Genomic DNA, 13,815 nt, shown 5'->3' on the forward strand with positions numbered 1-13,815 from the left:
GTTGGGGAAGACAGATCAGACAGACACAGAGCTGGAAGGATCGAGGCTGTGATTAAGAGAAGTAGAGAAGGAGGAGGAAGAGAAGGACTCTGAGGGTGAGGGGTTTCCCAGTAGTATTTGAGTTAGGCTTTGAAAAATCAAGAAGACTGGGTAAGCAGTATTACACAGGGAATATAGCTTATTGGGGGGGGGGTGCCTGGGTGACTCAGTCGTTAAACATCTGCTTTCGGCTCAGGTCATGATCCCAGGGTCCTGGGATGGAGCCCCGCATCAGGCTCCCTGTTCAGCGGGGAGTCTGCTTCTCCCTCTCCCACTCCCCCTGCTTGTGTTCCCTCTCTCGCTGTCTCTCTGTCAAATAAATAAATAAATAAAAATCTTTATATATATCTCTTATTAGGGCATGGGGAATACTCTGGCCATAGCTCGATTTTAAAGGTTGAGGAGGGGGCACGGCGCCTGGGTGGCTCAGTCGGTTAAGCTGCCGACTCTTGATTTCAGCTCAGGTCATGCTCTCAGGATCCTGGGATCAAGCCCTACATCGGGCTCCGCACTCAGCAGGGAGCCTGCTTGAGGATTCTCTCTCCCTCTCCTGCCCCTCCCCTTGCTCATGCTAGCTCTCTCTCAAACAGATAAATACATCTTAAAAAAAAAAAGTCTGAGGGACTGAGTGTAGATAGATCAATTGGAAAAGGTAGAGAAGCACTTCTGGAAGCAAAGCTTAGCGAGAAACAGCTTTGAGGCATTCATCTCATTCAAATCAAGCGCTGTTTCAGGTTAGGTATATTGGCTCATTTCATACTTACAGCCACCACATGAAGGACGTACTACTACCAACTCCATTTTACAAATTAGGAAACTGAGGGTCTCAGCAGTTACACACTTGTCCAAGGTCACACAACTAAAACATGCCAGTTTGGGCATTTGAACCAGGGTAGTCTTAACACCAGATCCAACTTCTGAATGACGACTCTACACTGATTGTCTGGGGACCGGCTGCAAACGGAGACTATGGTGGCCCTTTTCCCCCTTGTGCCTCGTCTCATCGCACCTTCCGGAGAGAAAGTCCGCTATTAGACATCTAAACCAATCAGCATTCAGGAAGGGGGCGGGCCCCAGTGTGCCTCACAGCCAATTGGTGGATGGGAGGGGTCTAAGGACAAATGAGAGAGGTTTCTGAAAGTAAGGCTGGAATGGGCGGGACTATAACCGGCAGTCTGTGCCTCGTGCCCGCCTCACGGGAGCAGGAAGCCGAAGGGCGTGGGAGAGACACACGCATGCGCATTGTGCGCAGGAGGCCTAGCGTGAGGCCCGGAAGAGACCTCGGTCCGTCGTGAGCTAGGGTTACCGCGGAAAAGAAGGCACTGCACCCCACAGACACGTGGGGTGGGTGTGCGGCGGGGTTCGTTGGTCCAGGAGAAGGTGAGGTGCTCCACGCCCTGCCCCCACCAACCGTACCCCCCCTCTGTAACCTCAACTGCCCACCCTTGCCTGGTCTCCTACCCTAGGCCACCTCGCTCCCGTGACTAGGCCCCAGTTCCTGGTAGCTCCGCCGTCGCCCTTTCTGCTTTCCCGAGGTCTTCTCAGCCTCTCCAACTTCTTTTCTGCCGTTTCTCTCCTGCCTTTCTCCCTCTGCCCTCTCTTTCTGCATTCTCCAATACCTCCTCTATGCCTGGATTTCTCCTCTGTCCACAATCCCTTTCTGGTTCACCAGATCCCTGTGGTCTCATGATCCCGTCCCCACCCCCCCATCTTCTAGCTGTTTCCTCACGACCCTGTACCCTGTAGCCTTTTGTTTATTCCCTGACAAATCTTCCCATTGATCATGACTCCCTTGACCCCACCCGACCCCTATGACTCCTTCCCTGACCAAGCCTTTGCCAGTCGCTCCCTCCCCACTACCTTACTCCCATCTCGTCTCTGTAAATAGTATATCCACCTCACCCCAAACCATCTCCTCTTCTCACCATTCACTCTTAGTCCCTGACTTACCTGCATACAGTTAACCATCCTAGCTTTCTCTTCCAGTACACTATGGACCCCCGAGGGCCAGCCCCCCAGCCTTTCCAGCGGCCTGAGAAACCTGGTCGTGTCCGCCGTCGGAAGACCAGGCGGGAGCGCAACGAGGCCCTGATGGGCAGCCGCCGGCCACTGACCTGTCAGGATCCTCCTGTGACCAGTCAGGATCCCTCTGTGGCCCCTACTGCTTCCAAGCTTGTGGTCATAACCCAGGGCCGGCTGAGCCGGGAGCACCGGGGTCTCTTCAACCATGAGGTGAAATCTCTGGATGTGGCACGGCTGCTTAGCTGTGAGTCCCTGGAACCAGGCACCCCTTCACTGCCCACCAAACCCTCCCCGAGCCCAAGGCGGGCCCAAGAACCAGCCCCGCAGTCAAGGGGCAAGGAGAATCAGGTGCCTAGAGGCTCCGGCCCAGGCCCACCCAGTCCCCCAGAGCTCCCTGGCTTGGGGCAGCTGCTGGAGGAGCTGCAGTGCCAGCTGATTCTGCCACAGGCCTTCCCCAGGAGGAACCTAGTGCAAGAAGCCAGGGATGCCATTGTGGGCACCTTACAGGCCTGCCATGGCTGTGTGCCCGACCTCACGGTGGTGCTCCGTGGCTGCCAGCCACCCTTACCAGGTGAGCCTACCTCCTGCTCCCTGTACTCCCTTTCTCCTTGTCTGCTCTGGTTCAGCTGTCCCCCATGCTTTTTTCCTTTGTGCCAGGGACCAAGCCTGGGGGCCCTGAAAGCCGAAGCATGACACCCTCCTGGATCAACAGCCCTGAGCCGGCCCCAGGGGAGGGGAGGCAGAGGAGGCAACAGAGGACAAAGGAGCTCACCTTTGCCATGCCTCACACCTCCAGCACTCCCATGGTGCACGGGGTGAGCCTGGCACCGCCAAAAGGTCCCTGGCCACCCCCCTTGCCCTTGCTGCCTTCGCCATCCGGGGCAGCCTGGGGCCCCCCAACAGCCTTTGACCTGCTGAAAAGCATCTGGCTGGTAGCCACACCGCCCCCTCCGCGGCCCTGGGGGGTCGGGCCCCAACAGCCCGTGCCTCAGCCACCAGCACCCTTGTTGCCCAGAACCTCTGCCCTGGACTGGAGCCCCAGCCCCCCTGCCCCACTGCCCAGTCTCTCCTGGGTGGTGGCCCAGAGCAGTCCAGAGGCCTGGTCCTTTCCACCCATGAGATTGTACTGAGGGGGCTGAGGCTGGGCTGGGGGTACTCCTAATCTCCTCAATAAAGTATCTTCTACATGGTCCTCTTGATTTTCAGTGAGTGGCTGACCCAGGACAGCAGCTTTGCTTTGTTCTGAGTTTTGGGTCCAAGAGGGAGGGGAAGATACTGTCACTTGTCACCTTCCTGGGGTTTGAGGTGCCAGGGGGCTGGGGAAACCTGGGGCTTTAGTCAGTCCCACACGTTCACCCACTGAAGCCAACTATGTGCCGGTAGTGCAAGGAGGGAGTGATGATCCTGCCCTGGTGATGAGGGAGTTATTCAGAAAGGAGCAGACGTAGACCTTTACACATTTTAAGATTAGTAAAAACGTACTAGTAGAGGCAGAAAAGAACCATCTCAGGCAATCCTAGAAATGCTGTTCTGTGGGACAGTATGTGCATATAGTCCATATCCCTAGGCTGTCCTGGGACCTAGAGTGAATCATGTCCAGGCCCTGCCCTTGATGGGCTCCTGGTCCGGCGGGCACAGGAACTGTGTTTGCAGGATCACGACAGGAGTGGCAGATGAGGCCTGAAGCTGCCCCACAGACTTTTTACTTCGGCCCAAGATATATTTTACATTTTTGAATTAATTGCCTACTATTACAAATCAGTTTGCTTTAAAACAAAAGCAAAACAAAACAAAACAAAAAGCCGAACACATTTCTGGCTTCTCTGGAAAAAAAAAGAAAGAAAGAAAGAAAAGATCTGGCAGCAGACCTACTATCCCTTCTGGCAACAACTGGCTCAAGCCAAGTAGCAGAGGCCGCCTTTTCACGGGGCTCACACTCTCTCACACTGAAATGTTTCATGCACTTATGTTTCCTGCTTGGCCCCTGGCTTAGAAAGTTTTTTAAAATGATATTTTGAGGAGCAACACATTTTTTGCAGAGGAGAGGGAGGAATGAAGCTAGAAATGTTTGTTGGAATCTGATCAGGAAAATGAAGCTGAGGGACTTGGACGCTACTCTCTAAAGCCTTTCCAGGGATCCTCATTGCCCACTGGGAAACCGTAAGGTTGGAACCAGCTGGTAGGGGACTGAACTGGGAGATTACAGGACTTGGCTGAGGTCTAATGAGAAAGTGGCAATGTTGGGTTTTGAACCCAGGTAGTTGATTTCAGTCTGCTGTGGACTTCTCACAACACCACCTCTTCTGAGAGGCAGCAAGCCCGTTTCACACCCCAGTGAGCAGTGACTGGACAGGGTCAGGCAATGGAGTGGAGTGGTTGTGGCCCAGGGTTGTGCCATCTCCGTGTTTTGTGACCCAGAACAAGTGGTTTGCCCTCTCCCGCCTCTGTGTCTCTGTGGGCACTTCACAGAGTCCACAGGATCTCGGGTGGACACAGCTGGGGATGGCTGTCATGCGAGGCGGGGATGAGCAATGAAAGAGCAGTTTGGGTCTAAATTCGGGGGAGGTCAGGACAGAGCTGGGGTCTGTGGTTTGGGGGGTCATCCCGAGAGGGCAGTCTGGAGGAGGCGGCACGGCTTGGAATGGGAGTTCAGTGTAGGACACGGGAAGCCAGAGGGGAGGACTTAGTTTGGGGCGGGGTGGAGAGGCGTCCTCTCTCACACCGATTGGGAAGGCGGCAGGCCAGGCCATCCTGGAGGAGGGGGCGGGGAGCGCGGCGGCCGGCGGCCCCTTTAATCGGGGGCGCGCGCTGGCCGGCCCGCGCGCTCTCGCCGCCGTCGCCGGGCCGGAGCGGGAGTCGGAGCGGAGCTGAGGCCGGGGCCGGGGCCGGTAGCGGGCGGAATGGAGCCCCCGCGAGCGCCCGCTCTGCGCCTCCTGCTGCTGCCGCCGCTGCTGCTCCTGCTCCTGCCACTGCCCCCCCGCGCCCGGGCCAAGTACGTGCGGGGCAACCTCAGCTCCAAGGAGGTGAGCGCGCTGGGCCCTCCCCTGCCACCCGCCGGGCCCCCGGGGACCCGAGGGAAGGGAGGGAGGAGGGTGCCGCCCCGCCCCCTGCCGCCCTTCCCTGGAGGTCCCTGGGAGCCGCGGGGGACGGGGCGGGGGGGCAATGGGGCTGGGGTTATGGGGGTGGGGGGATTGGGTCAGTGTTGAGGCTGAGAGGGGCTGTGGGGTCGACAAGAGACTTGGGGGTTGTAGGAGGGACATTGAGGTCAGAGCTGGGCGGGGAGGAGGGCCCGGTTGGGAGAGTCGGAGTTTGGGGTGGGGGTTGGGGGGGGTGGGGGACGCCGAGGTGGTGCTGAAGGGACAGCACTTTTCACTCTGCCGAAAGCCTTGAGTTCGCGCTCCTGCTCAGGGGCGGAAGAGGGCCCCAGCACGAGATGGTCTCTGGGACCCGCCTGGGGGGCATGTGTGTGGATAACCCATGGGGGTGGCAGTCAGATTGTGTCTGGGACTGAACGTGGCCTGGGTGGGTATCTGGCCCTCCAGGATCTTTCTCAGGGCACTCGGAAAATGGGACAAGTGTTTGAGGGGAGAAGAAACTTGGGGGGTGGGGGGGCTTCTGAGGCAAGAATCCTGGACCCAAAGCGAAGGGATCACAGAAGAATTTGGGTTGTAACTTGGTCCTCTTATGCTTCTTGGGAAACCAGGTACCCAAGGGTAGGGAAGGAAAGTTGGGGGCCCGTGGAGTCCAGGAGAGTTCTCAAAGGACTCAGCAGGACTGGGCCCCTTTTTCAGGACTGGCTGTTCCTGACGAGATTTTGCTTTCTTTCGGATTATGGCCGACTGGACTTCCGTTTCCGATACCCTGAGGTGAGCCTTCCTTAACTAGTCTCCATGCAGAGGCTGGATACTCCCTTGGCCTCCCAAGGCAAGGACCACCCCAGCTCTCTGCACTCCCCCAAACTTCAAAATCTCTGGGTTTGCAGGCCAAGTGCTGTCAGAACATCCTCCTCTATTTCGACGACCCATCCCAGTGGCCAGCTGTGTACAAGGCAGGGGACAAGGTGAAGGCTGTGAGGAGGGTGTATGGGGGGAGAGGGGGGGAAGGTCGAGGCTGGCCAGGGGGTGACCATGTCCCTGCCTTCCCCAGGACTGCCTGGCCAAGGAGTCAGTGATCAGGCCCGAGAACAACCAGGTCATCAACCTCACCACCCAGTACGCCTGGTCAGGCTGTCAGGTATGGGCCCAGTCTGGGGGAGTGAGAAGGTGCTGAAGGCCAAGGACCTGGGGGCTGCACAGACAGGCTTCAGCCTTCTTCTTGTTTCTCCCCAGGTAGTGTCAGAGGAGGGAACCCGTTACCTGAGCTGCTCCAGCGGCCGAAGCTTCCGCTCTGTGCGCGAAAGGTGGTGGTACATCGCACTCAGCAAGTGTGGGGTAAGGGGCTGGGACGGCCACCCGGGCCTTCCCCTCCTTGCCTTCCTGCTGATCCCCTGCCTGCCCAGGCCCCCCTCCCCCCTTAGGCCGCCACACTCTCCACAGGGAGATGGGCTGCAGCTGGAGTACGAGATGGTCCTCACCAACGGCAAGTCCTTCTGGACACGGCATTTCTCGGCTGATGAGTTCGGTGAGTATATGGGGACCCAGAAGCCAGGATCTTTGTGGGACTCTAGAGTGGGGTGCCTGCTGAGGAACCCCCAGCCTGACTGAAACATTTCCTCCTTCTACCAAATCGTCAGGGATCCTGGAGACAGATGTGACTTTCCTTCTCATCTTCATCCTCATCTTCTTCCTCTCCTGTTACTTTGGATGTGAGTCCAGCACATGGTGGTAGTGGTCGGGTTAGGAGTTATGGGGAGCAGGATTGGGGGAGGTGAGCTACTCTCCCTTCCTGTCTGTGAATCCCCTTCCCCTACCCGTCTTCTAGATTTGCTGAAAGGACGTCAGTTGCTCCACACAACTTATAAAATGTTCATGGCTGCAGCAGGAGTGGAGGGTGAGGTTTAGAGTAGCCCAACTTTGAGTTCTGTCAGAGGAGGGGCCTAGGGTCCAGACACCTGGGTCTGAGGGAAGAGGGGCTGGGGGCCTGGACTCCTGGTTCTGAGGGAGGAGAGGCTGGGGGCCTGGATTCCTGGGTCTGAGGCAGGAGGGGCTCGGGGGGGCCTGGACTTCTGGATCTGAGGGAGGAGGGGCTGGGGGCCTGGATTCCTGGATCTGAGGGAGGAGGGGGCTGGAGGCCTGGACTCCTGGGTCTGAGGGAGGAGGGGGCTGGGGGCCTGGATTCCTGGGTCCGAGGGAAGAGGGGCTGGGGGCCTGAGGGAGGAGGTGGCTGTGGGCCTGGACATCTGGGTCCTGGAGAGGAGAGGCTGGAGCCTAGACTCCAGAGTCTCCTAGGACATCAGTGGGAAGAAATGGTCTAGAGTCCTGATGGGGATGAAGGAGGAGTTCTGGCCATCTGGATCATAGTGCTAGGGAACAGTGATGCCGCAAAGCCGGTTTCTGTCCTTTCCTCCCTCTGCCCATTCTCCCCTCAGTCCTGAGCCTCCTGTTTTTCTGCATCTACTGGGGCCAGTACGCCACTGATGGCATTGGCAACAGGAGTCTGAAGATCTTGGGTGAGAATGAAGTGGGCCGGGGAAGGGTGCCCGGGCTCGCTGCGAGCCCTGTGTCTGAGACACCCTCTCCTCCCTTCTCGCAGCCAAGCTGCTCTTCTCCTCCAGCTTCCTCATCTTCCTGCTGATGCTCATCCTTCTGGGGAAGGGATTCACGGTGACACGGTGCCCAGGCTGGGGCGGGAGGGAGTGCTGGGGAGAGATGTGGCTGGGCTAGGGAACAGGGCACTCGGGTGGATCTGGGGGGTGGCTGCCCGCTTCTCCCTGACAGCCCCCACCCCTGCTGTCTCCCCTCATGGCCGGCCGCCAGGGGCCGCATCAGCCACTCAGGTTCCGTGAAGTTGTCTGTCTACATGACCCTGTACACCCTTACCCACGTGGTGCTGCTCATCTATGAGGCCGAGGTGAGTGCCACCCGCCACTGCCCAGGCCTTGTCTCCCTGCCACCCCCCCCCCAAGGCTTTTGGCCACCTCCTCCACCTGTCTGCCAGCCCTTCTTCACATCGCACTCTTGCTGGCTCGCTCGCTCCCACTCTGCGATTTCTGCCTGCCCATCTGTCTCTCTGAGTGCATGCCTCCCCTCTTCACCATCTCTGAGGAGCCTTCCTCCTCCCTCTGTCTCTCACTGTCTGTCACATTTATGCTCAATGTCATGACTGAGAGTTCAGGAGTCCCGCAGACCTGGATTCTACTCTGGCTCTCCCACTCCCCAGCTAGCTGACCTTGGGTGATGCCCGCCCCCTCTAAGCCTGTTTCCTCTTCTGGAAAAGTAGGAGGGTTTTACTTATCCCAGGGAGGCTCCTCTAAGGCTTTATATCACCTTGGCTTTGACTTTGGCCAAAAGGTGTCCCTCTTAGCCTCAGTTTCCCCCTCCGTGAAGTGAGGTGATAATAAGACCTAACTCACTGAGTTGAGGCAAATGGAAAAGCTTACGCATGGCAGGTGTCTCGCCCCATGTTGGGCCCCTGGTAGTGAATGTATTCTCTTTCTCTACGTGCTTCTGTTTCCGTTTTGTGCTCTCCAGCTGCTTCTGTCCTGACCAAGTACCTCTGCCCCCTGGGTGCCCAGGGGTGGGGTCTGGGGTCCCTGTGTGGTGGGCAGGGGGTCAGAGCTATGACGAACCCTCTCCCTTGCGTCCAGTTCTTTGACCCGGGCCAGGTACTGTACACGTACGAGTCGCCGGCGGGCTATGGGCTCATTGGGCTGCAGGTAGCAGCTTACGTGTGGTTCTGCTACGCTGTACTCATCTCCTTGCGCCACTTCCCGGAGAAGCAGCCTTTCTACGTGCCCTTCTTTGCTGCCTACACCCTCTGGTGAGATGTGCTGGGCCCCCAACGTGTCCCTGTCTCCTGGTCCTGGGGCTTCCCGGAAACGGCTATCCATTTCTCAGGCCCTCCTCAGTCAGGCAACTGTCCCAGAGTCTGCCACTGACTCACTTTGTGACCTGGAAAAAATCACTTTCCCAAATTAAAAAAAGAAAAAAAAAAAAAAAGAGTGCCTCAGGTTGCCTACCCATAAAGAAAGGATTCTCTTCAGCATGCGTCAGGCAATATGTAAGGCACATAGTAAGTGTTCAATAAAAGCTAGTTGTAATTTTTTATCGTTCAACGTAACTTAGCAGTACAGCAGGCAGATTCTAAGCCTGACTGCCTGGGTTCAGATCCCAGTTCTAAAGCTTGTAAGCTGTGTGACCTCACGCAAAAATTAACTTCTGTCGGCCTCAGTGTCCTTACCTGTTTAATGGGGATGGAAATTGCACTTGTTTCGTAGCGTCATTGTGAGAGTTAATGAGTTTATATACATGAGATGCAGTAAGTCCTTAATTGTTATTGTCCTGTGTTAATTCATTCACCAAACATCTTTTGATTTCCTATCAGGTGCCAGGATTTGGGGTGGGGTGGAACTGAGTTAAATTCAGCCTAGTCTTTGCCTTCCAGAATTTCCCAGGCCAGTGGGATTCCTGCCCCCCTTTTAACCTCTGGCTTCTGAAGGTCACACTGGCTTCTCTCCAGTTTGGGACCCACCTGGGCCCCATGTGTGTGTGCATGGCAGGGGAGCTGGGGCCATGGGGTGGGGACGAGGGCAGGGGCAGTGTCTCTACTGACCCAGTACCTCCCCTTCAGGTTCTTTGCGGTTCCTGTGATGGCCCTGATTGCCAACTTCGGGATCCCCAAGTGGGCCCGGGAGAAGATTGTCAATGGCATCCAGCTGGGGATCCATTTGTATGCCCATGGCGTGTTCCTGGTGAGGAAGGGCATCCAGGTGGGGGTGGGAGCCTGATGGGCGGAGGATGCGTGAGGCTGAACCTTCTGTTCTGAGCTCTCCATCCATTTCCTTCACTTCATCCCTTTAGTCATCCAACAGACATTGAGAGCCTGCTGGGTTCCTGCAGGCTGCTCTCCTGTGTCGTCCACCCCCCTCCCCCCTGCCCACAGTCCACCCTCTTTTACTCCTCGCTCCCATCTTGTCCTGGCCTCTTCCCCAACCCAACCCCCCCCCTTCCCTTAAATAAACTCTACGCTCAATGTGAGGCTCGAACTCATGATACTGTGATCAAGAAGCCGCATGCTGTACCATCTGAGCCATTCGGGCGCCCAAGAACCCCACCGTCTTTCTTTCACCCCCTCCCATTCCCATTCCGGACCCTGTGTCCCCAGACTCTCACATTTCTCTTCTCTATCCCCCTGCCTTTCCCAAGCCCCTTGGTCACTACTCCACCCTTCCCCAACACGTTCTCCCATCTGCCATCACAGGCCATTGTCCAGGAAGAAGCAGGTGGGGTGGGCCAGGCTGGGGTCCCAGGGGACCTGGATCTGAATGATATCAAGAGGCTATCAGCACCAACCTCTTCTTCGCCCCTGATTTATATCCTATCTGGCCTTCTGGGTGACAGTTCATGTATCTATATGTTCATATACCTTGTTTAATTGTCAGAGCAGCCCCAGGACAGGATGGATAATGGTTGTTGAACCCACTCTACAGAAAGGCCCAGATGGGGGAGGTGACCTGCCAGGGCTCCATGGCCTTTGGTATTAGGGCAGGGACTTTGAGCCCAGTCCTTCTCCAGCAGACCATGAGAGGGAGCCAGACCTGGATATAGGCATTGATGAGGGTCCCAGGTCTTGCCTGACCCCAGGGGTCCACAATGTGCTCTGGGTGGGGAATGTACTCAGTCACAGGTGGCCGGGTCCCCCATCTTCCACCCCAGAGCCTGACTTAGTTCCAGACTCACCATCCCAGCACAGCCCTTCTTGAAACTCTGTAGGAAGTCAGAAAGGGGCAGAAAGAGGAGAAATGCTGGGAACCATCATGTGCCAAGCTCTGCACCAGGGGTTTGCATTTCTACCCTCTCCTCATCTTTCCAAGGAGGCCCTGCAATCCCTTTTCCCCAGTGAGTCTGAGGGAGTTTTATCATCGTGACCCAGATCCCATACTCAATGAGCTGTGGGGCGAGAGGTGGGGTGCGGTCCTGAACACGGAAATGCAGTGCCCTTTTAGCTATATTTCACCTTCAGCCAGTTTCTTTCCTAAAAATGCTCAGTTACGTGAGCACAGCTCCACCTCTGGCATTCCCCAGCTCCTTGTCTCCTGTTGAGCACAACCTTAGTGGGGGGTCATGCTGGGCTCCCATGTGCAACGCTAGAGTCACACCTAGTCCCGGCCCTCATTACTTACTAGACTAACTGGGGACACATCTCTACATTCGACCAATATTTATCGAGTGCTTATGAGGCAGGTACTGTTCTAGACGGTACTGGGGATTCAGCAGGGAACTGAACAAATTCCTACCTTCATGGTGCTAACATTTTAGAATCTATCCGGTGTTGTCCAATTGACCTTTCTGTGTTTATGAAAATATTCTATACTCTGTGCTGTCCAATACAATAGCTACTATCCACATGTGGTTACTGAGCACTTCAATGTGGCTAGTGTGACTGAAGACAAACATTTTCATTTACCTTTGATTAATTTAAATGTAAATAGCTCCATATGGTTAGTGGCTGTCATACTGGACAGGGAAGGATGCTGACACTTAACCAATCTGCGATAAGTCAGTGATCAGGGCTCTGATGGAGGAAGTATCGCAGAGTGGTCGACGGAAGAAAAAGGTGGGAGCTCAGGGCACCGTGAGAGCCCAGGGTAGGTGCCTAATCCAGGCTGACGGGCCGCAGGGAATCGTGGGGGATGTCAAGTGAAGGGGGATCCTTAGGACCCCATGTTTATGGAGACGGCCTGAGGCCTGGACAGCGCTTCTCCAACCAGCACCTGGCCTCTCGCCCCAGATCATGACACGCCCTTCGGCAGCCAACAAGAACTTCCCGTACCACGTGCGCACGTCGCAGATCGCCTCGGCCGGGGTCCCGGGCCCCGGAGGGAGCCAATCCACGGACAAGGCCTTCCCGCAGCACGTCTATGGGAACGTGACGTTCATCAGCGACTCGGTGCCCAACTTCACGGAGCTCTTCTCCATCCCCCCGCCCGCCTCCTCCGTAAGCCCCGCGCCCCCGGCGCACGAGGAGCTGCTGGCGCCGCCCCTGGAGTACCTGACCCCGCTCCCGGCCCCGCCGCCGCCCCCCTCTCCCAGGCGCCTGAGCCCACCCCCCGCCTTTCGCATGCCCCGAGCCCCAACACCACGCCGCGACCTACCCCCGGCGCCCGCGCCCACCCTGCCGGATTGGGTCCTGGCGCTGTTGCGCACGCCCCCGCAGACGCCACGCGCCGTGCCCCCGCCACCAGCCTTCCGCGGCTCTCCACCCACTCCCCGGCCGCCGCCGGAGTTCGCCCCGCGCGCTCCGACGCCGCCCCTTGAGTACCTGGCCCCGCTGCCCAGGCGCCCGGCCACCCGGTCCTTCCCTGATTGACACCTGCGCCCGCACCTCGGGAGGAGGGCTCCTTTGCGGGGAGGGGGACGGGCCTTCGGGGCCGCATCTGCCCCCCGTGGGTCCCGGATGGCCTCTGACCCTGACCCCCCTCCCAGGCCGGGAAGCAGGTGGAGGAGACGGCGGTGGCGGCGGCGGTGGCCCCGAGGGGCCGCGTGGTGACCATGGCCGAGCCGGGCGCGGCCTCCCCGCCCCTTCCCGCTCGGTTCCCCAAGGCGGCCGACCCGAGCTGGGATGGCCCGACGCCGCCCTATCAGCCGCTCGTGCCCCAGACGGCGGCGCCGCACACCGGCTTCACCGAATACTTCAGCATGCACACGGCCGGGGGCACCGCACCCCCGGTCTGAGCACCCTTGCCCACCCCGCCCCTTGGGCCGCGCGCCGGGCCCCGGCCGGGCTCCGGATCCCCGCTCTATCCCGGCCCCAGGGCTCTGCCATCCCAGGCCTTCCCGACCCTCCCCACCCCGCGCGCCCAGGTAGGGGTGCGTACTGTCCCGCTCCGCCCCCTTCCCCCGACTTTTGTGCCAAACGGTCCCGCGGGAGCCGCTCTCCCCGTCCCCTCCCTCAGCCCCTGCCCCGAGCGGCGCCGGATTCTGGGCTCCCGCTGTTCCGAGACCTACGGCCCCCTGGCCCCCTCCGAGACCTCTGATCCCGCCGGACCCCGGAACACCAGGGACGATCGCCGGGACCCTGCCCGTGACTCTCCAGGACTCCGCGACCCCGAGCCATTGCTCCTGGGACGGATATTGTGAATCTGGTCTCGACTCTGAAACCTTCCCTTGGATCTCTGTGACCTCGGACCCGAGCTCTGCCCACCCCTATCTCCATCCGGGGGTCTTCCCTCAGGTCCCCGGCAGAAAGACTTTTTTCCCTTCTTGCCAAAATAAAGCGGATTCGTTGAGTTTTTATCTATAAAATGGCCTCTTTACATCTTGATGGTGCTCAGAGGCGGGGCGGAGCATGAACCATTCCAGGCTCTGGACCTCAGTGTGTCCACCTGTGAAATGGCATTTGGGGAGGGGCCTGCATAACCTGGCCTTCATACTGGCCCGGAATCTGGGGGCACTGAACATCTAAATCATCCAACAGAACCCTCTTACTGCACCGCTCCTTTATTTTTTACCGTCTCTTCTCCAGTCAGGGCTAGAGGCGCCCTCCAGTGGCATAAACTTTGCTCAACCACCTGTACCCCGAGTCTGGGTTACGATTTTAGCACTGCGCATGTGTAATTCTCTCTTCGCAAGCCAAGGAGGTCACTGCTGCGCACGC

General features: G+C 58.0%; 2 protein-coding genes across 3 annotated transcripts; both read left to right on the forward strand.

Moving 5' to 3' along the window:
• Window positions 1–2,029: 2,029 nt before the first annotated feature.
• Window positions 2,030–3,250, forward strand: PRR19 (proline rich 19). The gene is made up of 2 exons (XM_021696655.1): window positions 2,030–2,632; window positions 2,719–3,250. The coding sequence occupies exons 1-2, from the start codon at window positions 2,032–2,034 to the stop codon at window positions 3,189–3,191; spliced, it is 1,074 nt and encodes a 357-aa protein (XP_021552330.1). The 5' UTR covers window positions 2,030–2,031; the 3' UTR covers window positions 3,192–3,250.
• Window positions 3,251–4,901: 1,651 nt separating this feature from the next.
• TMEM145 (transmembrane protein 145) lies at window positions 4,902–13,403 on the forward strand. Of its 2 annotated transcripts, none has more exons than XM_044922248.1 (15): window positions 4,902–5,084; window positions 5,853–5,927; window positions 6,044–6,121; window positions 6,208–6,294; window positions 6,390–6,491; window positions 6,597–6,681; window positions 6,794–6,865; window positions 6,982–7,050; window positions 7,589–7,669; window positions 7,753–7,831; window positions 7,977–8,070; window positions 8,807–8,979; window positions 9,790–9,910; window positions 11,950–12,156; window positions 12,645–13,403. In XM_044922248.1, exons 1-15 carry the CDS (start codon window positions 4,962–4,964, stop codon window positions 12,891–12,893), a joined length of 1,695 nt encoding a protein of 564 aa, XP_044778183.1. In that variant the 5' UTR covers window positions 4,902–4,961; the 3' UTR covers window positions 12,894–13,403. The 2 variants fall into 2 exon arrangements, with proteins under 2 accessions (XP_044778183.1, XP_044778184.1); XM_044922249.1 differs by having other exon boundaries at window positions 6,390–6,449; window positions 13,115–13,403.
• Window positions 13,404–13,815: the final 412 nt, after the last annotated feature.

Source organism: Neomonachus schauinslandi, chromosome 16, assembly GCF_002201575.2.
Source record: "Neomonachus schauinslandi chromosome 16, ASM220157v2, whole genome shotgun sequence".
NCBI classification, from domain to species: Eukaryota; Metazoa; Chordata; class Mammalia; order Carnivora; family Phocidae; genus Neomonachus; species Neomonachus schauinslandi.

Bases quoted from the DNA above. Each gene is read 5' to 3' on its own strand.
- PRR19 (XM_021696655.1), top strand. From the start codon at position 2,032: ATGGACCCCCGAGGGCCAGCCCCCCAGCCTTTCCAGCGGCCTGAGAAA. The intron at 2,633-2,718 runs GTGAGCCTACCT...CCTTTGTGCCAG, and splicing joins CTGCCAGCCACCCTTACCAG to GGACCAAGCCTGGGGGCCCT.
- TMEM145 (XM_044922248.1), top strand. From the start codon at position 4,962: ATGGAGCCCCCGCGAGCGCCCGCTCTGCGCCTCCTGCTGCTGCCGCCG. The intron at 5,085-5,852 runs GTGAGCGCGCTG...CCCCTTTTTCAG, and splicing joins GCAACCTCAGCTCCAAGGAG to GACTGGCTGTTCCTGACGAG. The intron at 6,492-6,596 runs GTAAGGGGCTGG...CACTCTCCACAG, and splicing joins TCGCACTCAGCAAGTGTGGG to GGAGATGGGCTGCAGCTGGA.